The sequence below is a fragment of the Mesitornis unicolor genome, unplaced genomic scaffold, assembly GCF_000695765.1.
Source record: "Mesitornis unicolor isolate BGI_N332 unplaced genomic scaffold, ASM69576v1 scaffold23979, whole genome shotgun sequence".
NCBI lineage: Eukaryota > Metazoa > Chordata > Aves > Mesitornithiformes > Mesitornithidae > Mesitornis > Mesitornis unicolor.
The window spans coordinates 12,243-37,377 of NW_010209653.1; the positions used below are offsets into that span (position 1 = coordinate 12,243).

The 25,135-nt window shown below is 46.1% G+C and overlaps 2 protein-coding genes across 2 annotated transcripts in view; one reads left to right on the plus strand and one right to left on the minus strand.

The window, feature by feature from the left end:
* Positions 1–689: 689 nt before the first annotated feature.
* On the plus strand, positions 690–13,641 carry PAFAH1B1 (platelet-activating factor acetylhydrolase 1b, regulatory subunit 1 (45kDa)). Its single transcript, XM_010192925.1, has 10 exons — positions 690–901; positions 2,678–2,762; positions 5,453–5,527; positions 6,535–6,741; positions 8,519–8,687; positions 9,392–9,494; positions 10,338–10,566; positions 11,536–11,637; positions 12,222–12,378; positions 13,108–13,641. The coding sequence occupies exons 1-10, from the start codon at positions 870–872 to the stop codon at positions 13,179–13,181; spliced, it is 1,233 nt and encodes a 410-aa protein (XP_010191227.1). The 5' UTR covers positions 690–869; the 3' UTR covers positions 13,182–13,641.
* Positions 13,642–19,474: 5,833 nt separating this feature from the next.
* CLUH (clustered mitochondria (cluA/CLU1) homolog) overlaps positions 19,475–25,135 on the minus strand; it is a 26,040-nt gene continuing 20,379 nt past the window's right edge. The window contains 8 exon segments of the mRNA XM_010192926.1: positions 19,475–20,061; positions 20,463–20,536; positions 21,279–21,413; positions 22,048–22,141; positions 23,189–23,310; positions 23,820–23,945; positions 24,550–24,630; positions 24,720–24,859. Coding sequence (XP_010191228.1) covers positions 19,893–20,061; positions 20,463–20,536; positions 21,279–21,413; positions 22,048–22,141; positions 23,189–23,310; positions 23,820–23,945; positions 24,550–24,630; positions 24,720–24,859 — 941 coding nt within the window. The 3' untranslated portion in view covers positions 19,475–19,892.

Consider the following 25,135-nt stretch of genomic DNA (forward strand, 5'->3'; position numbering starts at 1 on the left):
GCTTTCACAGTGGGCCCTGCATACCTGTGTCTGGTGGAGGGGCAGGGGGGACGTGTGTCCTGATCAGTCGGTGGGAAGTTTACAAACCCAGCTGCTGTCTCCCAAGTCTGAGTGTTGTGGTGTCCAGTTACCTTGTTGCTAAAAGCCATTTGGTCAAACATGTTTAATGCCTTGAGTAAACTAGGTGTTGTATACAGGCCCTTGTCAGGCATGCAAGAAATGCTAACTTCAGCGTTTTTCATAATGATGTTGCTCACAAAGTGGCTACAGTGAAGAAATCGAAAGTCAGTGCTGCTAAAATGATTTTGGTGGTGTCTTAACTAAGATTAAAACTGTCCAGTTGAAGCAGATTGTATGCTAAAAAATACCTGAAGTTCATGTTGATGCATAAGAAAAATAGAGTGTGTGTGGGGAAATAAGTAATCTGTGAAAGGGACAATTCTGATTTGAGCGCTATCTTGAGTATGACAGATTTCCTCTATATTCTGAATTAGCTTGTGTTGTCAGGTGTCCAGTGATGGCATCACTGCCTGAACCCAGCTGAAGTCACAGGCTTGTGGCAACTGCACCGTGATGTGGTGGGAAGAGGGGAATTAAGGAGGCGTCCAAGTCTCTCCAGGCTACTCAGTCCAGGTTGGAGATGTGTTTATTTAAGAGAAAGTAATGATGTCTGTTCTCTCTGCCTTCTAGATGGATTGAATCTTCTGTGTTGAATGCCTCCGGATTTCCTATTGGATTTCACGTCTGGAAAATACGTTTGATTGAAGCCACTCGGTGGCAGACTGAATTGTGGGTCCAGGGGTCCCAAGACTTCAGACCTTGAGGAGGCAGCCACTGCTGAGTTGCGTTAACCCGACATCACAGCCACAATGGTGCTGTCACAAAGACAACGAGATGAGCTGTAAGGAATGATTATTTCTAAGTTTGTGTCGCTCTTTCATTAAACTTCAGATACTAACTGTTGTTTCCAAAGAGATTTTAGAGTGGCTCTGCTCACGTGCTGATCAAGTTCCACCTATTGTGGTTTAGATCTCTTTAGTCTTCATTTTTGATATAACTGCTGCTATTTGATAATAGAATTGTGAAATGGTGAAAATACATTTCAAAGTTACGGCATAAAAGAATGGATTCTTAAATTTGCTATAATTTATTATCCTCTGTCTTGTTTTGACTTCAGTCACAAAGTTATGAAAGGATTACAGTAAGCAGTAGGCACATTGCAATATGGGCTCCGAACTGATTTGTGACTTGTGTTTAATCTTGAGTAAATTCTAACAATTATTTGCTATTTTACGCCCAAATGTAGATGCTACATTGTAATCACAATCTTTGACTCCTTAAGCTGTATTTAAAATGGAGGGTATATTTAAAGAAGAGGGGGAAAAAAATGCAAACTCGTAAAAATCCCCACTCCGGTCACCTAAAGTCAGTTTATGATGTGGAATGCTTTCCAGATGTTAAGGCTGGGAATAGGCTATCAGGTTCCAGGCTTTAGTTTGCCTTCTCTTCTGTAATAAATCAGGATAGTGAGTGGTGAGCAGCAGTCAGGATGGCAATGTCTCGCATGATCCTCTGTTCCATAAACCTATCTGGGGTTTGAGGTTTGGTTTTGGTGTTTTATTCCTTTTGAAAGTATGGACCAAGTATCATTTAGCATTTGGTATCTCTTGTTTGTAGTAGGCTCTCTATGTATTTTTTAATACAGCTTCTTTACTTTTCCAGTTATGATTCAATGCCCTTTATGTTAAATACAGTGTGCATTTGACTTTTTCATTTCATATACTTAAATACGGTTCCTCTGCTTCTTAGAGTAGAGTAGCAGCTGTCTTCAAATTTTGATTTTTACAACTGTTTGTTCATTAGATTTAGAGAAGCTCTGGGGCTTCAGCATGTTCAGGGTTGGTTGCTTGGGGTTTTTGTAGCAATTATCTGAAGTTTTTCTTCTGGTAGAAACTTCAGAGTACGTGTGTTAACGGGCAGTAGGAAGTAATGAACTGTTATGACTGGAAGTGGGAAATGACCAGAGATTTAGGATTTACTGCTGAGGAGGCAACACTTTGTCTTAGCATATGTGGTTTATGGGGAGCAAATTGAAATTGTGGTTGAATACAGAGTTATATTTAGAGTTGAATGTCTGAGAAGGGGTTGAATTTGGGTAAAAAGATAAGAAAGAAGAATGCCAGGAAAGCCATAGGAAGAATTTTCACGTGAGCAAATTCTTTTCAGAACCAAGTCATTATTGCTTCTCTTCAGCTCCCAAAGGGTATTCATCTTCTCTTGTGCAGATGACCTTCTGATTTTGCTTTTAAAAAGTATCTGTATGTAAGTCTGTTTAAATGTTGTGGTATGTGTCTTGTCCCTCACTCCCCATGTATGTTTGTACACACACACGCGTCCCTTCCCAACAAAGTGACTATAAAACAGGACTGGAGGCTGATAAAGCCACTGGAAGTCGTTTTACCTTTGGGTCTGTTGAGAACATTGACCTCTGTGACCTCTTCAGCAAACTTTCTTGTTCTGTATCTTGAAGATATTTATCTGTTTGGGGTAAATTTTGAAAATGCAGAGTTTCCTGAGTCTGGTTCCCTTAAACAAAAGGTCCTTACTGCTGGTTGAAGTCTTAGAGTAGTATTGGAATTTCAGAATTGTGCTGCAGATACTGTTCTTTGTTTTTTAGAAATCGAGCAATAGCAGATTACCTTCGTTCTAATGGCTACGAAGAGGCATATTCGGTTTTTAAAAAGGAAGCTGAGTTAGATGTGGTGAGTTCAAGATTCTTCATGTTTATTTCCAGTAAAGAGTTTATAATTTTACTGCATTTGCTTCCATTCTGAACACGTGTCTGCTTTCTACCTATTAGCTCGTGCAGTTTCAGCTGGAGGTGATAAGCTCATCTTCTTGTTATCTTCAACTAATGACTTAGGCATATTTTTAATATTTTTTTCTCTTTTGTCTAACTACCACTGATCTATACAACTCTGAGCTTTTCCTGTCATGGTCTGTTAAGGATCCAATCCCAAGAGGGCCTAGATTCTTCAAAATGAAAGGTCCTGGCAAACAAAGCTAGCAAAAAAAAAAAAAGACATGGCCCTTTGCTGACCTCACTGCAGCGGCTCCACGTGGGACTGGAGATGTCTCACGGGGGAGAGGCTGAGAGCAAGGCACTGTTCAGCCTGAGGAGACTCGGGGGATCTTATTGTTGGTTGAGTAGCTGATGGGAGGGAGGGTGTGAGGATGGCAGAGCTGCACTCTACTCAGTGCTGCGGGTGACGGGACAAGAGCAGTGGGCAGGAACTGAAACATGTGAAATTCTGTCTGAACATAATGTGATTTTTAAATGAATTGACCTTGAGAGTGGCTGCACCCTGGCCTAGGCTGCCCCTGGAGGTTGTGCAGCCTCTGTCCCTGGAGGTGCTCACACCCTGACTGGACACAGTCCTGGGCAGTCGGCTCTGGCTGACCTTGCTTTGAACAGGGAGCTTGGACTTCATGATCTCAAGAGGTCCTTTCTACCCCGAGCTGTTCTGTACTTAATATTAGCAAGACTGTCTCATAGTAGCACATTTAATTTTGGTTTCCTGCTGTTGCGTCTACCTCTCCTCCCCTCCCTGTAACTCCTTTTCCTAACTGTGCTTGTTCTTGTCACGGAACTCTGCATAAAAGCATAAACTTTCTGCAATACAAAATTAAAAAACTGAAGACTGTTCCCCTGTAACCACATCTGAAATGGTGTAAAACTGTGCAGCTTGGAGCCTGCCTTCATGTGGTCGTGTTTAAGAAACAGGATTGCTTTTGTCCTGTCTTTTAGCATACAGAGCAAATGGTGGGAGCCTGGTGTGTGACTGGAATTGGGTCAGTGGTTAAATCATTGCCTGAAAATGTTGAGTACCAGTTGGTTACCCATGTAGCGAGTTAATAGTTAATATAAGTTGGTCAGCTCTGGTAGGCAGCTCTGTTTTCTTAGACTGTGTGGATGCTGGTGACTTAGACCAGTCATTCTTACAACTGAGTTCTGTTGGTTTGCCTCTGTAACAGATGATTCTTGGTGTCATTTATAACCCTGCCACTTACTAGCATAGGAGGCCTGCATTTCAGCTGAGTTTAAGCTGCTCTGGAGACACCTGGATTGAGAAGTAAACTTGTGTGTGCTGACTTCGGATAAATCCTTGCCTTATTCTCTATTACAGTTCTTGCACTGTTCTCTTTCCAAAATGCTTGGTTGAAGTTTGTCTGAATTTCTCCAATCTGCTTCCAGTATCAAATAAGTAGAAATGACAAATTGGAATACTGTACTTATAATTGAAAATACTGATATCATTCCCTTATCTGCCTTATCTATCAACCTAATTAAGTCTTCCCTTCCCAAAGGTTAGAAAGGTGATCTAAATACACTGGGTGGCCCTGAGGGAGATAGGAAATGCAGCTGCTAAAAGTTCCACATGACTCTCTTGCAAGAAAATCTGAATTGGTTGGGGCTATACTAAAATGGCAAATAAAAAGTTAAAGGCAGGAATTACTTCTGTAAATGGGAGGGATTCAAGTGCAGTTTGGCAGAGAAGGATTTCATTTCTGTATTGATTAATCCTCCAGATAACACTGGCTTTTACAGATGCCCCTGAGGCAGCAGGTTAAGTCTGGTCTCTGGCCGAGGTAGCCATTCCTCAGAGCTTTAGTGGAGTAAGCCTCGCAGCTGTTATTCCCCAGGCCTTTGTTATTCTCCATCCAATTTACGGTTCCTCTAGTGTGAGATTGTCATTTTGTACACGGAAAGAAAGAGTGCGGCGTTTAATTACTCTTCTGTGCCTCTCATGATGTTTGTTTTTCTTTTGCTTTTCTTCCTCTTTCTTGTGTTAATAGGTGAGAGGATAGAAAAAAAGAGTAATTCTCTGGCTTTTCCAGTAACATCAGCTCTTGATCGATGCTCCTCAGCTATTCTCTAGACCCCAAAGAAGAAAAATACTTAGTGAAAGGAAACCATTCTTCATTAAGTTCCTTAGCACAACTAATAGAAAAAGTTTCTACCAAGTCCTAGTGCTGGCACGGTCTGAGCTCTGGAGGTCGGGGTTGATGAGTTCCCAGTGCTCCAGATGGTGAATATTGAGAACTCGCTGCCGGTTCTGGACCTTGGTCCTTGCAGCAGCGCACGGTGTTTGCTGCTGGTGGGTCTAAAGTTGGGCAGAGGGATGGCACGAATCCGGGACCACAGTACAGACCAGCATTCTCAGATATGCAGAGCACTTCCAGACCTTTCAAGTAATGAAGATAGAAAACAGCATAGATAACAGTTCAGTCCTGGGTTTTGGACTTTATTTGCAGTATCTAGCGTCATTAATCTGTAGTGCTGTGGAATTATCCTTTAGGATGTTTTCCTTTTTTCTCTGCAGGTAAATTGTAACACTTTTACAGACTTTAGAACTAGAATTTATTAACTTATTTAAATGCTTCTCCTCAGAATGAAGAGTTAGATAAGAAGTATGCCGGACTTCTGGAAAAAAAATGGACATCTGTTATAAGATTACAAAAGAAGGTAAGTAGAGATCTGATGGGTTTACTTGCATAAAAGGTTGTGACTGAAATCAAACATTCGTCGCTGAACAGAGCGTCACATGCTTTCCTTGTCAGACAAATGCAGTGGTTGCAAAATGATGCCTCAAAGATGAGTTTTGAGGGCTTGAGGAGGGAAAATGGCTAAACCCATGTTGTAGACAGTGTTTTATCTATGCCGGTGCCAGCAGAGACATCCTCTTGGTTTCTTTATAAAATTCCTTGACTTCAGTTTACGCGTTGCCTGTGCAGTTTCTGGAGCTGGAAAGTAACAAGGTGCCTTGAGGCGGCGAGGGGAAGGCTGAAGTGCTCTGCGAAGGCTGAGCTGGTGCAGAAGGAAGGCAAAGCCCTGTGTGCCGGTTGTCTTTGGCCATGATGCTAAAGGAAGAAATCATTCACTCCAGTGCATTGGAGCAAGTGATTCTGCTGCAAATAGACAGGACAAAACTCTTCTTAGTGACACTTCAGTGGATCTAGAGTGTTTTTAAATAAAAAAACCAACCAAACAGCATGCTGGCAATAAAGAGCTATCTATTGTAAAGGTTGATATGGGTAGGGGCTTATTACACCGTCAGTTTCTCTGCTGCTGGTTAACATGAATGGCATCTCAGGGACACAAAGAGCCGTTGCAGTAGCAGCATTCCTTATTGTTAACATGACCTCCTTCAATGGTTTGTCAGAACAGGAGCTCAAACATTTATACGCTATTTGAGTCAACATGATTTTGTAGAGCTTTTATTTCCTGACAAAATATTTGGGAAGTTTGAGGAGAATAAATGATTAATTATTGAATTGTTAAAGAATAAATGATAAATGTTTAATTTAGGTTTGATTTTTAGAAATACTATCATTATTGAATGTTGGTAATCAGTTTGGATCCATGCAATCTTTGCTTTACTGTGAGTCAATTGGTATTTGGATTATTGAGTGAAGGTGAATCTTGGTGTAAAACTACAAATGAATGTTCTCTTTAAAAATTCTTAAACACAGGTAATGGAATTAGAATCGAAGCTGAATGAAGCTAAGGAAGAGTTTACATCAGGTGGACCTCTTGGTCAGAAACGAGACCCTAAAGAGTGGATTCCTCGCCCTCCAGAGAAGTATGCGTTGAGCGGACACAGGAGCCCTGTCACTCGGGTCATTTTCCATCCAGTGTTCAGTGTTATGGTCTCTGCTTCAGAGGATGCCACAATAAAGGTACACGTTTGCTGCAGAAAGTTTAACTGAGCAGAGTTGTATAATGGGTGACATTGGTGCTGCAGCCTGGATGTGCATCGTGATGGAAGATGGTTTCACATTCTGCTTTAGCATCAGTAGGAACAGTGCTTTCAAAGATGGTGTCCTGTATAATCTGCAAATTTTAGTTTGATGCTGGTCCAATGAATATCTTTAAGAGTATTTTACTGGCCTTTCACTTGAGGAAAAAAATAATCAAGCTAATGTGCATTTAGAGACTGGAGAAACAGGTAAAGGATCGGTGGGGTAAGTGGCACAGTGCATAGTGTAGTGACATGATGAGGAGGACAGTTGCCTCAAGTCATCTGAAGTGGTTATTTTTAAAGCTGAGTTACAGTGGTTATGCAGCTCTGTTCTCAACCAAAAATTGGTTCTTCCCATTTATTCCAAATGCGACGTGCAAGTCGCATGACTTCAGTAACTTTAAATGGCCCCATTGCAGTGTACAGTGGCATGAAGAGACTTGTAGTAGGCAAGTAGTTTCTCATTTTGGCATCTAGAAGAGACATGATTGTGCATTTAATTGTTGCCTGAATGTCACAATTTAAGAGAACTTTCCTGATAAAGGATACTTCTCATTGTTCTGTGCTGCTTCGAAAAACATTTGGAGAAGTGCTGATCTGAAAAATGCCGAGTCGTGTGTTAGGTGAGGTGCTAAACACGTGAGTTGTTCCAGTCATGACTGCCTGCTGGAGAAGATTAAAATAAGAAGCGTCAGCCAGATGTAGTTCATGAAAAGCTTTAACCTGTTCCTGTTTCTGCAGCAGGCTTCAACGTAGGGGACTGGTGGTTTTTGTCAAGCAGAGAGGGCCAGCTGGAACAGCGACAGCTCTGTTCGTTGGGTGCTGTAGAGCAGCCTAATTAGCTTTGGTTTTGCTCCCTCTTATGGAGACACAGGGTGAATTTCCTACCTTCGTTTCTGACTTGCATTCCCAATGTCTGCAGTCTGTTGGGATGAGGGATTCTTTTTGGTGTTGGGTTTTTCTTTTTTTGTGTGTGGTTTTGTTTTGTTTAGGATATAATTTCAAATTAGATGTCTGGTTTTGCGCTTGCCAGACACAATAAAATCAGTAGGAGCTTGTTTTGTTTCAGAGGCTTTTGTTTGTGGGTAGGTGATAAAGGGCTGAGTTAATTAGGAGGTGAGAATGGGGGTTTCATGCTATCTTGCAGTTAATAACTGCAAATGTTTATTTACTCTCTGGCAAGTTCTGTAACCTCCTGATGTGCATATCAAACTCTTCAGCGTGGTTTGGATTATCATCCCTCAACCGATGTGTTCTGGATGTTGCTCTTTGGTGTCCAGGATATTTGCTGTTTGGTTCTGGAGCAGCAAGTAAACTGTGGAGCCACAGTAAAGCTTGGGAAAGGGCAGGGGAGGTTGTTAAAGATGGTGCTTTGCCCTCCAGCTGGAAATGAGCTGCACTGGAGTTGGGGAATGAGCGTAGAAAGGGATGGAGAAAAATGATTTGTCTGATGTTTTCTAAATTGGCTGTCTCTTTAAGTTAGCTGAAAAACAGTTTTCAAGATGTATAATTCAGTTAATTTATAAGTAGCAAAAGAATATAAAAATAATGCTTATTTCACTATGCTGTTAGGCTCTTTAGGGCTGTCTTTCTTTGCCTCTTGCTCAATTAATTATTGACTAAGGTGCCAGACCGGCCTGCAGAGTGCAAGTGTAAGGCTGGAGAATACAAAGAGTAATAGGTCGCTGTTAACAGATTTTCTGTTCGCTTGACAGGTGTGGGATTATGAGACGGGAGACTTTGAACGCACCCTTAAGGGGCACACAGACTCTGTGCAAGACATTTCCTTTGACCACTCTGGCAAACTCTTGGCCTCCTGTTCTGCTGACATGACCATTAAGCTATGGGATTTCCAGGGCTTTGAGTGCATCAGAACTATGCATGGTAAGGTGAAAGGGAATGGATCTAGCAATCTGTACATTAAGAAGGTTGTTTTTTTTAATCCAGGAAAACTGCTGATGTGGAAAAGGGTTATAAACCAGAGTACTGTCCAAAAGGAAGATGAGGGGATATTGTGATGTGATCTTTGAGTGCTCTGTAAATAAGGTGTATGTTTAATGTCTGTGGCATGAAACAGCATCTCAAATCTGCAGTGCATGATGCTGTGGGAAGCACACCATAATGATACTGAAATGAAATGGCAGTTAGAGGAGTTTAGTGCTAAAAATGAAATGCTTACTAGCCAATAAAACTGTGACTTCAGTAAAAAATTCCCTTCCTCGCCCCCCTATTTTCACTGTACTCAGACCAAACTGATAAAATTAATGATGGTCATTGTAGCAGCTCTTTTCTACACAGTTACAAAACTGGTAGTCCTGAGGTGGTGCTCGCAGTGATGAGTGTCTGATTTTAAAACATCCTAAGGAAAGTTTTTAAACAGTTTTAAAGGATGCTCAATGATTGGGCTGTGTGGTGTCTGAAAATAGAAATGATGATTTCATGAAACCTCAAGTTTGCACGTAAAGTTTATTCCATAAAACATGAATTACTGCTGTAGCTGCTTGCCCAAGATAAATGCACAGCTAGTCCTGTGTGCTCTGTAGAAACTATTACAGTGCTGCTTAATGAAGGTTTGGCTTTGTTTTTAGGTCACGATCATAATGTTTCTTCAGTAGCCATCATGCCCAATGGAGATCATATAGTTTCTGCCTCAAGGGATAAAACTATCAAAATGTGGGAAGTCCAAACAGGGTAAGTGCATTTCTGGCTGAATGTTGGCGCCTAAACAAAGCGAGCATAGACCAGTAGACCACTGTTTGTAGGAAATGGGACACAAGCCTGAATGTCAGCAAACATCACTTGGATTGAGGTACAATATTGTACCCTTTGGAGTAACTCACTTCAGGATTCTGCCTTAACTCGTTAAGCACAGAGGTTTAGGGTTTAGTAGCGACTAATTAAAACTAACGGGCTTTATCATTCTGGGAGTGAGGAGGGTAGAGCACCATAACTCAGGACCAGGTAGGAATGTGACTTCAGTGATTAACCACGAGCTCAAAGGAAGCCTGAGAGGAGGGAGGGAAGTCTGTTACCTTTCTTGATGCAGATTGCTTAAGTTGTGTCCGCTTTTGTTTTGGCTTTTTTGGGGATATGTGTAATTGTTTTGGTTTGCTGGTTGGTTTTGTTTGGGGGATTTTTTACTTGCTGATTTTCTTTTTACTCATCAGTTGTCTCATTAATCCACCCATTTGCTAGAAGTTGTATGCGAGGGCTATCTGAGCGACCTGTAAATCTCTACTTGTTCTTAAAATACCTGTGTAATGCAAGCTGTCGTGCTAGCTTCATTTTTTCCTGGAGCTTCCTGCTTGCTACCTGCACGAGGATTTGCCAGTTCCTAACTGTCACTTTTCTCATGGCAGCTTCCTTTCCATGAGCTGTTTTATGGCCTTGAACCTCGCCTTGCAGGATGGACATGTGCACGCTAAAATATTTTAACTTCTAAGAGTAGGTCAAGCTTCCTTAAATGTGAAAGGCACGTGCAGTGGCTTTGTTAGAGCATTAACCAAGTCGTGCTCTGTTTCTCTTTGTGAACAGTTACTGCGTGAAGACTTTCACGGGGCACAGAGAATGGGTGCGCATGGTGCGGCCTAACCAGGATGGCACCTTAATTGCCAGCTGTTCTAACGACCAGACAGTGCGCGTGTGGGTGGTAGCGACGAAGGAATGCAAAGCTGAGCTCCGAGAACATGAGCACGTGGTAGAATGCATTTCCTGGGCTCCCGAGAGCTCGTACTCCACCATATCAGAAGCTACAGGATCAGAGGTAATGTGCCCAGTGCTAATAACTAAGCACGTGCAGTAAGCTGATCACAGATGCATCTTCTCTGGTTTGGTTACTAAATCTTCAAGAAAGGCTTACTAAAGGTCAGCAAAGATTTCCTTTTAAGTATGACAAAATGTAGAAGAAATGAACTAGAAATTAACTCCAATTTCTAGTTTAAAAAAAACAACAAACAAACCCAAGCATTTCTGCCTTGCCCTTTTTCTCAAAAAGGACACGAGTACCCAAGGGGAGAAGTAGATACACTGAAGACAGGGACTTGTCTAGTGATGGATATTTCAGTTAAGTTTGACTTGTCCTTTAAAGATCCTCATAATCTTTTAATTAACAGTAATTACAACTGGGCTCCCAGTGTTCATGTCCCCAGCAGTGGTGTCTGGCTGTGGTGGGTGCTCCCCTGCCCTCTGGTCACTGTGTGCATCATTGCCGTGTTGAGCTTTGGACGAGCGACTTCACATTTGACACATTTTAAGTTCTGAGAACTCAGTTTGACTTTCATACTTTGCATGATTACAAATAGAAAAAAGTTCAGAGTAGGAACTTTTCAAAAAGTCTTACACTGGCTTCATTACTTTTTATGAGCAATGAGAGCACAGAGGTGTCTGAGCTTCGCACTCTTGTCCTGAGATGTCTGACTGCTTGAACTCTGTCTGCTATGAAAAGAGGATGTCTTGCAGTAGGCAAGTGTGGATTCAAAGTGTTCTTTGGCTTGGTGCATCAGCAGGACACAACCATTTCTTTCAGCAGATTGTTTCATTCCTTTCATATTTTTTGTTTTAGTGACAAAATGCCTGTGACTCTCAGCTGCGTCATTGTGTGTTTATTAGCTGTAGGGTGGTGTATGATCTAACTTTTCTACTAAGAAATAGCACTCAGAAGGGATCTGCTTCCTCCCTCATCTTTCCCCTCCTGCCTTGTATGTGCCATAACTTAAACCATAATTTTCTGCAGACTAAGAAGAGTGGCAAGCCTGGGCCTTTTCTGCTGTCTGGATCCAGAGACAAGACCATTAAGATGTGGGACATTAGCACTGGCATGTGCCTTATGACACTTGTGAGTTCCTTGGTGTTTTTCTGTGGTCATAGCTGCATGTGTGAAATCAGCCTCAATGGAATGAACGATCTCACACGTTTATGTTTTCAAGAGAAGCCAGAATTATTGAAATAAGACAAACACTGGAAATACGCCGTTTTAATGGCTGCTGTATTTGAGATCTTCTTGTTGCTAAGAAATAGTAAGAATCTCATATAGTATAAATGCAGGAGCACGGTGGTGTAGATTTTGCTATGAGTAGCTTGGCTTGTCTACAGAAAATTCAGATGATTATCAGCCTTTGTCTTCTATGAGGTGTTGTGTTCTTTCAACGCGTGGGTCTTCCCGCAGGCTGTGGGCTGCTGTTTTCCAGCCTGTGTGGAGGCTGGGCTGGGGAGCAGAGTCGGTGCAGACCACACGGGGACTTGTGTGTGTTTGCCTGCAAGGACAGGAGCGTGTTGTCGGTAGTGCTGATACAGATGTCATAACAGAAATGAATCCTCGCAGAGACAGGGCAAGGAGTCGCTCAGTTTGCCATAGTGTAAACTGTAGAAAGTTTAGCCCTAAAACATGCACCTCCTGACCGGTTTCTCCTTCTGCACAAGGTGGGCCATGATAACTGGGTACGTGGCGTTCTGTTCCATTCTGGAGGAAAGTTTATTTTGAGCTGTGCCGATGACAAGACTCTACGCGTCTGGGACTTCAAGAACAAACGATGCATGAAAACCCTCAATGCGCACGAACACTTTGTTACCTCTTTGGGTAGGTATTGTTCTGCAGCGAGTGCTGCAAAGCGCAGAGCCACAGACAGACACCTTTTTCCCCATGGTCACCAGCTGAGGTTGAGCACCAAGACAGAGGCTCTCACCTTTTGGAGCCCGGTTTTGGGCTGTGTGTATTCTAATCAGATAAGGACAGATGTGAACTGCAGGTGTGCTGGATTTTTCCACTCCTGTTGCCAGTGTTGCACACTGGATAAAGACATTAACTGGTGCTCTGCTCACCACTGAGTGTGTGGGGATCTGGGGAGTGCTGTAGTGCAAGTGCTTGCCAAGCAAGAAGTTAAAGCCAGGGTGGTGCTGAGGCTTTCTGTACAGTGGGGCTTTGTGATTCCTCTGGGTTGAACTCCCCAGCACCATCTGCTGCCCCACTCCAAAACTGATTTGTATGTATGAAATATCTCGGGACCTCAATACACAAATTTCTGTTTTCTGGTAGTATTCGAGCATTTCATCAGTTTGAGATGTTTTGGAGTCCTCTTTATTATAAGTTTATCTGGATTTCTGTTCCATGAAAGCTCCTTTATAACGGAGCTGAAAGTAGATTTTCACACTTTACAAAATTATGGCATGAGAGAATTACGGAAGTGGTGAGCCTTGACGTTTAGTCTTTGAGCTGGTATCATTTTATTGAAAAAATGATGACATTCGGTGAGTGGAGAACGCTGAAGTTCTGGGTTCGTTCTTAACACGAGCTTTTCTTTCCTCGCAGATTTCCACAAGACGGCACCGTACGTGGTTACTGGAAGTGTAGATCAAACAGTAAAAGTGTGGGAGTGCCGTTGATTGAATTCACATTTGACCCCTTTTTCCTCTGGATGCACTCAGATACCATGGTTACCCATTGAGCTCTGTTTAAATAAATATTGTCCTTTCATGTAAATTATTCTGGATGTAGATTGAGCTTATTAAATGTTACACACAAAGTATTCATGCATGGTGAATCCAAATTGTATACTGTAAATTTACATACGTTGTCTAGAAGTACCATAGGTTTAAGAACATGGGCTGGCATTGGTCACATCAGACCTGAGAAGGCAGAAGTTGGATAATTGAAATAGGGCACTTAACTGAATAGTTGACAGTGTCGTTTATGTCGGATAATTATTCCTGTTTTTCTTTCTGCTGTCTGTTGGTGCCTGAACTGGTGACCTCATTTGGGAAAAGTTTTGTAGGGCTCTTTCAGAATTGTGTATCTATGTAACATCACTTAAGTGTGCTTAATAAATCTTCTCTAAGAATACTAGATAATAAGGCTGCAATTCCGAATCTTCTGAACCTTATATGTAATTAATGGAAATTAATTAAACTCTGGAATACTTGTCATGAAACATTTGCCAAACCAACAGAACACACTTGTTTTGGCCTCCTATCACGCAAGGGTTGGTATATTTATATAACTAACTGTAAACCTGAAATAAGACAGCAAATCTTAGTAGCAGCTGATGTGATAAATGTATTTATTTTTTATTTGGTCATTCGATGGTTAAGCTGTGCTGTTAAACTTCAGTTTAAGTGGGGTTTTTGTTTGGGTTTGTTTTTTTTAAACGCTAGACAAACTTCCAGGAGGAGTTGTCCATCCTCTAGAACTTAGAGATTCGCAGTAGAGCCGAGTCTCCAGGTGACTGCCATGGCACCTCGCTGCTTGTGTCTGCTGGGACAGGAGCTCCCGGCACCAGCAGTGTCGGGGTGCGCGTCCCTGCTCACCTGTGCAGAGGTTTGTTCTTTAGTGCCTCCTTGGAAACCCTTTTGACAATGCGGTTGTGCTTACCTTGGCAGGACAACGTGGCTCCAGTAACATCCTGTGCTCTGCATATCGAGAAACACCTTGGGATGCAGTGTTGAAATGCTTTAAAGAAAGCACTACATAACTTGAGAATCAGATTGTAATGGCAGGTACAGATTGATATGGGCTTCTAAAAGGAAACCAAAACGCCATCAACAAAACAAAGTCCATCTGTGATGCTGTCAAGTAAACATTTAGAAACAGCCAAACCCCATCAGCAAAACTGGCCCGGCTTGGTTATTGGTATTGATGTTTTTGGTGTATACAATTTTTAATTTGCATATCCCTAAAGTTACATATTTTGATCCGAAGTGAATGAAAGTATTATAAATTAATATTTTAATCAGCATTTTGGTGACAAATTCCACTGTAGGTAACTAAAAATTACAATACTTATCAGACTAACCAGGTCTTTTAAAAAATCCACTTTAAAATTTCCAGTATGATGAAGTACCAGTCTGATGTTTTAACAGGTGCATTTGAGCTGTATTTTATTCATTTTGTTTAATTCATGGCTTTTAAAACTGTCCCTTTTAAAACCAGAGCCCTTGGCCAGCACGGGGGCGGCTGGAGGCGCCGAGGGGTGCGGGGTCGGTGCCGCAGTCGCTGTCACGCATCCGCTCTGCGAAGGAGGTGGATCTGGGGCTGGATCCGGGCGGGGGGACACGGAGCCTTGATGGGGGGTTGGAGCCCGGCTAAAGTTCAGGCTGATCTCTTAAATCCAGTGGTTTCTGTACTTTTCAGTGTGTGTTTCTGCAATTAAGCATGCACAAATAAAGTATTTTTTGTTTGTTAGCTGCTTGGACTGGAAGAATTTGCTGCTTTTTGTCCTATTCGAGAATTCCAGATACACAAGTAGTGCATCTTAAAATTCCTCAGTGCATCTGCAGCTGTAAAGTAATACATCTGTTTAATTCCTGATAGGACCTGAAAACCTTATTTAAGTATGAAGTAAACCACGCTCGTGTACATAATTCATAAACATGAATGAGAAATTAAAGGTACCTATTAAGTGGAAGCTGTCTACTGCGTTTTTTCCCCTTAGCGTGCAGCTGTTTGAGGACAGACAACTCGAGGCGTGTAAGCAGCACTGAATGGCCCCTGTGAAGCGCTGAGTACTTCAGCCTCCTCCTGCGGGAAGCAGTGAGTACCCCCAGGGGTGTGCTGGGTGGAGCAGCAGTGGAAGCCCTGGTCAGACAGGAGCGCTGGGTGTTGAGGGTTCCCGCGGTGTCGCTCCGTCACCGTTGATTTTTCCACCGTGTTGAATCCCCTCTGTTTGCAGTGTTTTCTGTCAGCTGGTCCCGTGCCTTTCCTGTGCTGACAAGTGCAGTAAGGAGGTTACTGGTGTGCATGGCAAAATGACGTTGTTACGAGGGTTGAAGAGGTTCACTGCTGCTTTGTCGCTTCTGTACTAAAATTGGCATCTCTTAAAACATAGCTGTGTGTAGAGCGTGGTAGCAGACGGGCAATACAGGCTGGCTCCAAACCAGACACATCCCAGTGCCACGCGAGGGTGACGTGCCCAGGTCTTCGGCGCGTTCGGAAAAGCGCAGTGTTTATTGTGGTTTAGGCACGATCTGGGAGTCGATGTTTTCTAGCATCTCGCACTTTAGAAGATTTAAAAAAAGCCGTCCTGCTTCTGTGTGTGGTGTGACCAATGATGTGCCCGGGGCACTAATTAAAGAGAAAAAGAAAAAGAAAAAAAAAATCCTAGTTGCTAGCGAGTTGTGGAGGGCTGTGGAGCTCAGCACCCACTCCTCCTCGTGAGCGGCCCCAGCGCAGCACCCGTGAATAGCTTTGGGCTCGCGGGAAAGCTATTTAAAAGAGAAGATTATTCTTTGTTTTTGTAGACAGTGGTGGCTTGATAATCCTTTTAATGATTTGAGTATTAAAAAAATGCTGAGTTGAGGGAAGGAAAACTGCACTTAGAGTGAGTTCTTTGCTGTCTGGCTGTACATAAAGTCCAGTGTATTTAAGAAGCCGATACCAAGAATCCGGTGCATTAAGTGGTAGGGACGGAGGTGCTGGAGTGGGGAGGGGCGAGGTGGATTTACAAGTCACAACTGGATTTTATTGGCCTTTTTTCCTTCCACTGTGTCATGTCCGTAGCTGCTTCCTTGTCCTGCCCATCCCTCGGGCTCCCCTGTTCGTTCTGCAGAGAATTTAGCAAAACCTTCACCTGTAGGAGTTGATCCTGACATTGGCATGAAGGCAAACGTCAGATCTTTCGTAAGAGCGATGTTAGAGGTTGCAATTGGAGAAAACAGTTCCCAGGCTGTAGGAGTTAACTGAAGCTATTGACACCGTTTAGAAAGAGAGACATCAGTAAGGAATGTATATAATACTGCTCTGTGTTTTACAGTAAGATTTGTTGCTCTCAGACTGTGTAAAACAAAATTTATTCATGTTTTCTGCATATTAAAAAAAATCTTATTGTACCAATTGGTAAACTATTAAATGCATATAAAACTAGATGTGTTTTTGTTTCCTTGGATGCAAGAATTAAAACTATTTTGAAAAAAGCTGCTGGTGTTTCACCCTTCGGATGTTGCTCCACCCCTGCTTTTTCTTTTGTAGAAGCTTGGTTTAAACTGTGCTCCATGGAGATGTGAGGGATTTTTAGGGTGATGGGTTACCAGGAGCCGAGCTGGAGGTTTTAGTGGCTGATGTGGTGAAGTTTTGTAGAAATGTGTTTATGGGGGGGCTCAGCCATGGGGTGCACCTGGGGTGTGTGGTGGGACTGGGGTGTGTGGTGGGGTCTGTGTGTGCAGGGGGGCAGCACTGGGAGCTGGGTTTGCTCATTTTGTGTTACAGTTTGGGGGTTTTTTGTCAGTGGTCAGGTTTTTCCCCCTCACCCCTGACTGTTGATTTCCAGCGGCCCCAGGAACCACTTTTGGCCATTTCTTTCCCCAGTACCCAGAGCCATCGGTGCTGAAGGCTGCGGCGAGGCCTCCGTGGCTTGGCGTGGGAGCTGCTGCGGGCCTGGGTGAGTGGCTGGGGGCTGAGGAGGCAGCGGACGGGTCCTGAAGTGGTGTGGCCATGGTGTGGTTTCAGTCGCTTTTACTGCGGTGTGGCCTGAATTGCTGTGAGTGCAGGGCTCAGCGAGCCGCAGCGCAGGACCTCAACCACGATGTGGGGAAAATGGGACGGAGCTGCCCCAGCGTCCTGCACCAGCCTCCCGCAGGGTGTGATGGAGCAGGAGCAGAGCTGGGCTGGGCCTTGGGGGAGACTGACTCATGTGGGACAAACACCTGAATTTTGGGCCGTGCCGGGACTTGGCCAGGCCTGGCTGAGCGAAGGGGTGGCACAAGACGGTGTTGGGCTGAAAGGGAAGGCCCTGTAGGTTTGCAGACAAGTGAGCTTGGCGAAAGGAAGCTGTGAGGGATACCAAAGTGTGAGGTGCCAAGAGAAATCGGTGTAGTTGAAGTGGTTTTCCTCTCTCCGACTTGGTGACTTGAGGCCGGGTGCACCTCACTGAAAGCGCTCTCAGTGAATGAGAGGTTTCCACCAGTTGTTTCCAGTTTGATGCAGCACTGATGTGCTAAAACCTTTTTCTACAGATGAGTTAGTATGAAAAGCAATCAGATGTACAGGAATTGTGGTCAGTGGTGGGCATAGAACAGACTCAGCTGAGCAGGCTTACTACTCAGACATGGTTATTTAACTGCTACTGATGGCACTCAAGCTGCATGGCCTCATAGCTGGGATCTGCATCCTTCAGCTTCAGTTCAGGGGTTGCAGAATTCGGGTGCCTGTGCCCCCTTCCCCACGCGCGATGGAGCAGCAGCTCCTGGTCCTTGCACCAAGGTGGCTCTGCAGCCGCTGCTGCCCGAGGGCAGTGCCTGCAGTCCCTGTTTTATCAGAGTTTTGAGGCTGGTTCCTTGGCCCACAGGGGCACTTTGTTCAAGGAAAAGGGTCCAAAATGGACCAAGAGCTTTTGGTCCTGTGCAGTGAAACCACCCCGTGTGCACACACACCAGCCTCGAGCATCACTGGGGGCAGTGAGCCAGGGGACACCCGTATCCAATAAATAAAGTACCTAAAATAGTTTAAAAAGCTTTTAATGGATGGAAAGACACTAGTAAAAGAAAAATCTTGTAGGAAAGATGCACTGTAGTCATTTATTGATTGCTTTCCAGGAATTTCAGAATTTTTCTACTAGGAGCAAGTTCTTTTGCAGTGAAGACTCCTCCTGCTTTGTCACCTCTCAGCGCGGAGGCGGCTCCCTCCCCAGTTACAGACGCCTGCGATGCTGTGCAGGGAACGCGGTACAGAGCACAGGACAGCACTTTTCTCCAGAGGGTCAGTAAAAGCAACGGGAATTAGCACAGGGCACTGTCCACAATGCAAGGGACGGGACGGGATGGGGTGCCTGGGGCAGCACCCTCAAAAATGACATTCACCTCTGTCGGCATCCCGCAGCGGCCAGGGGAGCGGCACTCGGCACTGATGGCCACCACGGGACAAGGGGGTGACATTCAGTGGCACCACGTCAGTAATGTCCATTGCCAGCAATGGGACCTCCCCTGGCACCAATCTCAATCGGTGTGCAAAGAAAAACAATGCAGAAGATCTTGGCCGAAGGTTTCAGTGCTAGGGAACTTTGAGATTTCACTTGACTCCCCCCACTCCCCAAACCCCAGCAATGTCAGGGTACGGGAGACTCCCGATTCCTGCCCGGGGCAGTGTCCTCCTGTTGAGCTCCCGCAGCACTGGGTGCAGCTGCTGCTGCAAACGGGACCAGGGCCCCACTCCTGCCCCTTCCTCCCCCAATTCCCCCTTTGAACAGGGTCCCAATTCCCTGTGAAGTCTTCGTTGCCAATCGCTCCCAAGCACTGGGGTTTCCACTGCAATAGAGATTTGTGCGCTTGTTTAAACATCACCTTTTTAAACATCAAGCCCTCACTCTTTGGATACAGTATCTCAAGTTACTCAGCTGCGAGCAGAGCAGAGAGGTGGAACTGTGAGTATCATATATATATATATCTCTATATATATATCTATATATCTATATCTTTACTTTTAAAATTAGAATGTGAATGTTACAAAACCCCCACTGATTTGCCAAACTGCCAACGAAAAGTAGAAAAAATGGTTAAAGGAATCCAATGGCTATATCCTGATGTAGAAAACGCTGTACATTCCCCCGCATACGCGCGTTACAGGCGTCAGTCATCACAGAGAGCTACAAATATGGCTGTGGTGCTCACCTGGGGACAGACTGGGGTGTGACTGGGGGAAATCAAGCTTTTGGCTTGGGATCCACGTTTTACAAGAATGCTGAGCAGTGGACGGGGCCGGTTTTGTACTGGTTTAGCAAAGCAGTGTCCTTAGTCAACATAAAAATGACCTGAGAAATGTCACATACCTGGAGACGGTTCATTTGGAATTCGTATGTACAGAGCAGAAGCCACCGACGGCCGCGCACACACACGACACCGACACACACACACGGGCTCCACAGCCGCGGCCGCGCTCCCCGAGGACGGGCTTTGTACGCGCTGCATCCGGGCCACCTTCCCCTCCGCGTGGCAGAACAAGCTCAGGCAGACACACTACATTTCTCAGATTAGTTCTTTGCATTGTGTATTAACTGTACCAGTGCAATAACATTGTCAAAAAGGAGGAGCTGCTCCAGGGGAGTCCGAGGCCCTGGGTCAGGTTCAGAAAAGGGTGGTTTAGATTTTTGTTTTGTTTAAGCGAGGTACACATTAAGCAGAGCTCTGTGTTAGGGGGATCTTGGCAGAAGGCATGCTTGGCTCGGCCTCTTTCTCCTCCACAGCTTTGTCCTCTGGGTCCAGCTGTTCGCCACTTTTTAGGCTTTCCTGGAGCTGCTGGCGTCGCTGCACCTCTGCTTTAAGGTTCTCCAAGTCTTTTTGGCTAAAGGGGAAACCAGGAAGGGTCGCACGGGTTAGACTGGCTCTGGGAAGGGCGTGAAGCACAGGGACAAGGTGACGGTCAACAAAATCAGAAGTGCCCCCAGTCCCTGCCCTGCTCCTGCTGGGCCCAGGGCCTGCGGCTCAGCGATGCTGGAGCACGGCCACTGCTCAGTTTTGAAATGAGGGGCACCAGGACGTGGCCCATCAGTGCCCACTGGGCCAGGGCCAGGCAGCCTCAGCTGCTCCTGGTCCATTTCTACCACCAGAGATTATTTACAGCCCTGCAAGAACACAACCTCAGCTCAGGTCTCCTTTTCCACTGCATTTATCCCATCTCGGGAACAAAGATTACACAGAAAAGACAATCATCTGATTCCACAGGTACCAGAGGGGTCACCCTACCTTAGTGGAATGAAGAGAATTCCATTGATAATGTTGAGCTGCTCCAGGACACTGGCCATGCTGGGGGCTGTGAACTGCAGCACAAGAGGAGAAAAAAACAAACCCTTTTCAAGTGAAAACTGAGACAGAACAACTCAGAGCTCCTAAGCAAGTCCAGACACTGTTTACCAACAGCTGAGAAAAAGCAAGGCCTCATATGACACTCTAGGAGCTGTAAGGTGGCATAATTTCTGTCTTCTACCTCTTTATACCCAGCAGCTGAAAAGCGGCATCTGGAGGCCCCTGGTCACTTGGACCTGGCTCAAGAGGGATCAATCTGCCCCTGTGCCAGGCAAGGCAGGGCCCCCCCCAACACTGCGCTCTGCTGCCCGGCCTCCCCACGCCGCAGAATCGCTGGAAGGAGAACAAAGCACCCGGGAATGACAACAGCGTTCATGAGGATGAGGAAACCAGAGCACTTCTGGGTTGAGCAACCAGCCCACAGCCGTGAGTCAGCAGAGGGGCAGGTTTGTGTGGGTGGCCCAGGCTGGAGCTGCCCAGCGCCTCCTGACCCTTCCCTGGTCCCTGCCCCACAGCAGCTGCGCTTGACCACCCGAGCTCAGGAGGAGCCGGAGTCCAGAACCGCTGCGTTCAGCAGCAGAGGGGACAAGTGTCCAGTCTGCACTGGTGACACGGGGCTGTGTCTGAGCCTCTGCAGCTGCACAGCCACTGCCGCCTCCTGCACACACACACACGGATGTGTCCTTCGGGAGCTGCTGCGCACAGATCTCTGCCTTCACGGCAAGCGCTGTCGCCTGCTCTGACTGCACAGGTTACCTTAAGGGGCATGATGTTTGCATTGGAGCCGTTCTTGTAAATCTCGTTCATTGTGCGTTGAAGAGCGACTGCTTGCTGAGTCAGGTATTTCAAGTACTCAGAGCTCTCTTTGGTCTTTTCGTGGTGTTCTCCGAGCTAACCAGAAAAGTGAAAGAGGTACATTACACATTGGACCAGGACCCAAACCAGGGTGCGCTCCTGGTCTCTGCTGGCTCAGCATGGCTACAGAAACTCATCAGAGCTGGCTTTCACCTGCCTTGGCATTCAAAAACAAACAATTCTTCTAGGAGCCTTATTCACCACTGCACGCTTCCCTCAAGTAGGAGCACGTCTCAGTGCGTTCCCCGTGCCCGGCCGTGCCTTCAGCCAGAGCCACGGCACTGAGTCAGCCCAGGCGTGTTCAGACAGAGCCGGGCCGAGGCAGACGCTTCACCGAGCACGGGCTGCGAGCAGAAGGCACTGCCCACAGCACAGCTCAGCACCAGCCTGGGCTGGAGACGGTGCAAAAATCAGAGAGAACAGAGCAGCTCTCACTGCTCTGCCCCAGCACAGGGCCATGCCACCACCACAAGTTTCTGTCCAGTGATGGGGGTACAGCACGAGCAGACTTGCAAGAAGGCCACTCCAAGGCTTCTGTTGTAGAATGCAGTCGGTTGTGCAGGGCAGCAGCTCTGCCCAGGCCCTACGACGATTCCTTGGCGCCCGCCCAGGCCTCCCTGGTTCCAGCGCTGCCGCTCGTCTCTGGCCCGGCGGCGCACACGCTCCTCACCTGGTTCTTGTAGATGGTGTACCCCTCCTTCTCGTGCTGCAGCGCCGACCGGAATTCTGCCTTGCTCTCGTACACTCGGGCTACCAAGTGGTGGCTGAGGGAAGGAAAAGGTTTAAAGGTGACTCCACAAGGAGGAAACACAGCAGCCGTAACCCTTACCTTTCAAAAAGGGTCTTTTTGTTTCTTGGAAAGCAAAGGTGTGAATGAATTAATTATTCACAGCCAAGAGTAAGACTCCTCCAGCACAGAAACAAGCAGCAAACCAGTGACAGAGCTGGGCCCCCATCACCCGGGCTCTCTCCAGCTGGGAGAGCTGACCTGGACTTGGCTTCCTCAGTGCTTCTGCAATGAAACAGATCCTGGTTTTGGCAGCATTGCTCTGTGGGAGGTGCTGAATCTCATCAAGCATCCCAGCGCTACCCAGGGAAGGCGAGATGCTTTCTGCAGAACACATATCCATCAACTGCTGGAAAACAGATCAGGCTCTTGTGGGTGCTTAATAAGATTTATTTTCACCCTGATGAAGAACAGATGGGTTGCAATGTGGTAGCAGTAATTAGCAGTGGGGCACTGCGTGGCTGATGAGGAGCCAGGTCTGCCTTCAAGGACAGTGCTCACAGCACTGAAGAGCAGATCCTAAAGGTGCCGACCACTCTCAGCTCTTTGGAAATGCAGGGAAACCACTCCGTATTTTATTCAAATACGAGGCTTTACAGTAAAGGACAAAAGCAAATTATACGCCTCTCAAAGACAGCTCCCTGAGGGCTGAAGCAATTAAATACGAGTGTTTACGTATCATCCCAGTCTCCCAGCATAATTACATTAGCCTTGCTCGCCAACCTTCACTTGCCACGTACGTTTTGCTACCGAGAGCACGCAAGGACCAAGGTCGTCCTGAGATTTTTGGGGCAACCAGCACTAGAGCAGATCCCACAATTAATGTAAAGAGCAAGGGGTCTCTGTCTTTCCAGTCAACAAACTTAGATGCTGCACCTTGACCCCAAGGAGCGCGGCAGCTGGAGCCACACCACATCTCCAGTGTAGGAGGATCCCTGCTCACAGCTGGACGGGTCCCTCCCGTGGGAGCGCACAGTGAACGCACGCTGTGCCAGCACCACGACCCAGCCCAGCTCCCCCTCACCTCAGCGCAACCTTCAGGGACTTGGAGCCGTGGTACTTGGAGCTGATGGCCAGCGCGTTCTCCAGGAACCGCAGGGCCAGGTCGTACTCCATAACCCCGTGGAGCACCAGGCCGATGTTGTTCTGCGCAAAGAGGTCAGGTAGGTGTTCAGAAATCAAACTACGCATTTATTGCTTCGTAAACACCAAAACCACACGGGTATTCCCTGCCGAAAAGGCTGGAGCAGCCACCGCTCCCCCACAGACATCTCCACAGCCGTAAAATGTGGCAGGAGCCCATTCTGCCCCGTGGGGGCTCAGTCCAGACCCGCCAAAGGAGAGAGAAGGAGCTCTCTCCATTTGTGCAAGGGCACTAAGATCAGGCTGAATTAAGGAACCCGCTCAATGATCACAGGTGCCCAAACCCACATCCCCAGCGTCCCAGGGAGAGCACCAGCCACACAGGCTGCCCCTCTCAGCTAAGGGCCAAGCTCCCTCCTCTCCCCTTCTTCTGCTGGCAACTGGTGGTAACCCCGGGAGGAAGGAGCAGAGCCTAAATGTTTATTTAAACAGCCAGCACTAAACATTGGCGTTCTAAAGGCCAAGAGGTTTCCTGGAGATTAGAAACCTGAAGGCTCTAAAAGATTACTTACATCCAAGAGTGCCATTTCTGGGTGATCCTCCCCAAATACCAACAGCATGAGGTAGCGTGCACGGTACAGCAGGTTCAGTGCTGTGGACAGTTGGCTGTTTGCAAAGCAGTACAAAGCGAGGTGCATCTGCAACAAAAGGCGTAACCCAGCATCAATGGCTTGCACTTACTGCTCTAAAGCGAACCAGTCTCTCCTTTCTGGTCCTTTCCTCAGCTGCACACAAATAAAAAGTCTTCCTCTATGGTTAAAAAGGATTTCAACAACTCGGAAAAGTCCAAGCCCGGTGGTTGATCTACAGCCCCGCTGCGGTATCGGGTAAAGCACAGCACCAAGGAAGCTCGTGTGTTTCACTGCAGTTTCTCTTGTGCACCTCAGGGATGTATCAAAATTGACCTGTATTTATATGGTTTTCTGATGGCGCTTTTGGGGGATTCTTTCTTCATCTTTGACAGAAGCCCAGGGCAAAGCCATCAGAATTAATGAATATAAACAAACATTCAACAAAGGCCCCAGATTTAAACTAGGTAGGACCAATACCATCCATGCAGGATGCCTATAATGCAAACGCGTAAGGATTCGGTTTACAGAACCACCAGATACAAAACTGACCATGAAAGTGAGGGCTCTGGGAAGAACGTTGCAGAGGGGAGGAGAACAGCAACTGTTTTCTGGACACAGACAAATTCAGGTGGACACAAGGTGCTGCTGCTCCCCAGCAGCCTGTACTCACATATTCTTGAATGGTGTTGGGATGCTCAATACCCAGGACCCTCTCGCTCATTAGCACCGCTTTCTGCTGATTACTTAAGGCCTGAAGAGAACGGAGGACGCAAGAGCAAGTCACACAGGGCCGTGCACTTGATGAAGAGGAAGGGGAGGACGGAGCAGAGCCCTGCCTACCTCGGAATAATCTCCCATGATGTAGTTGAGCCGAGCCAGCAGCCTCAGGCAGGCACAGATTTCCACATGCATAGCACCATACACATTGTTGAACAGGTTTAAGGCTTCGTTGATGAGCTCGCAGCCCTCCTTCAAGAAACCTGAAAAAAGTGATACTCACGTCCGTGCGCACGTTAAATAACCCCGAACGCCACTGCAGAAGTGTGCTGCCCAGGAAGTGAAAACAGCAGTGGGGCACGGAGCCTGGTGTGAGGACTAAAACCTCAGCAAAGGAAACTGCTGCCCTGCATCCACCCTTGTTCATCGCTGGTAACTTCAGGAGTGTTCTGGTGCTCCTGGAAACCTCGATTCTCTCCCCAGACGGGGTGCGTGGGCGTCTGCTGGAGGCCAGCGGGCCACGCCACACGGACCCCGCT

What these genes read in the sequence shown, in the direction of transcription:
- PAFAH1B1 (XM_010192925.1), top strand. Translation starts at nt 870, where the DNA reads ATGGTGCTGTCACAAAGACAACGAGATGAGCT. An exon ending in CAGAAGCTACAGGATCAGAG is followed by an intron (nt 10,567 to 11,535) that starts GTAATGTGCCCA and finishes AATTTTCTGCAG; the next exon opens with ACTAAGAAGAGTGGCAAGCC. An exon ending in GCATGTGCCTTATGACACTT is followed by an intron (nt 11,638 to 12,221) that starts GTGAGTTCCTTG and finishes CTTCTGCACAAG; the next exon opens with GTGGGCCATGATAACTGGGT.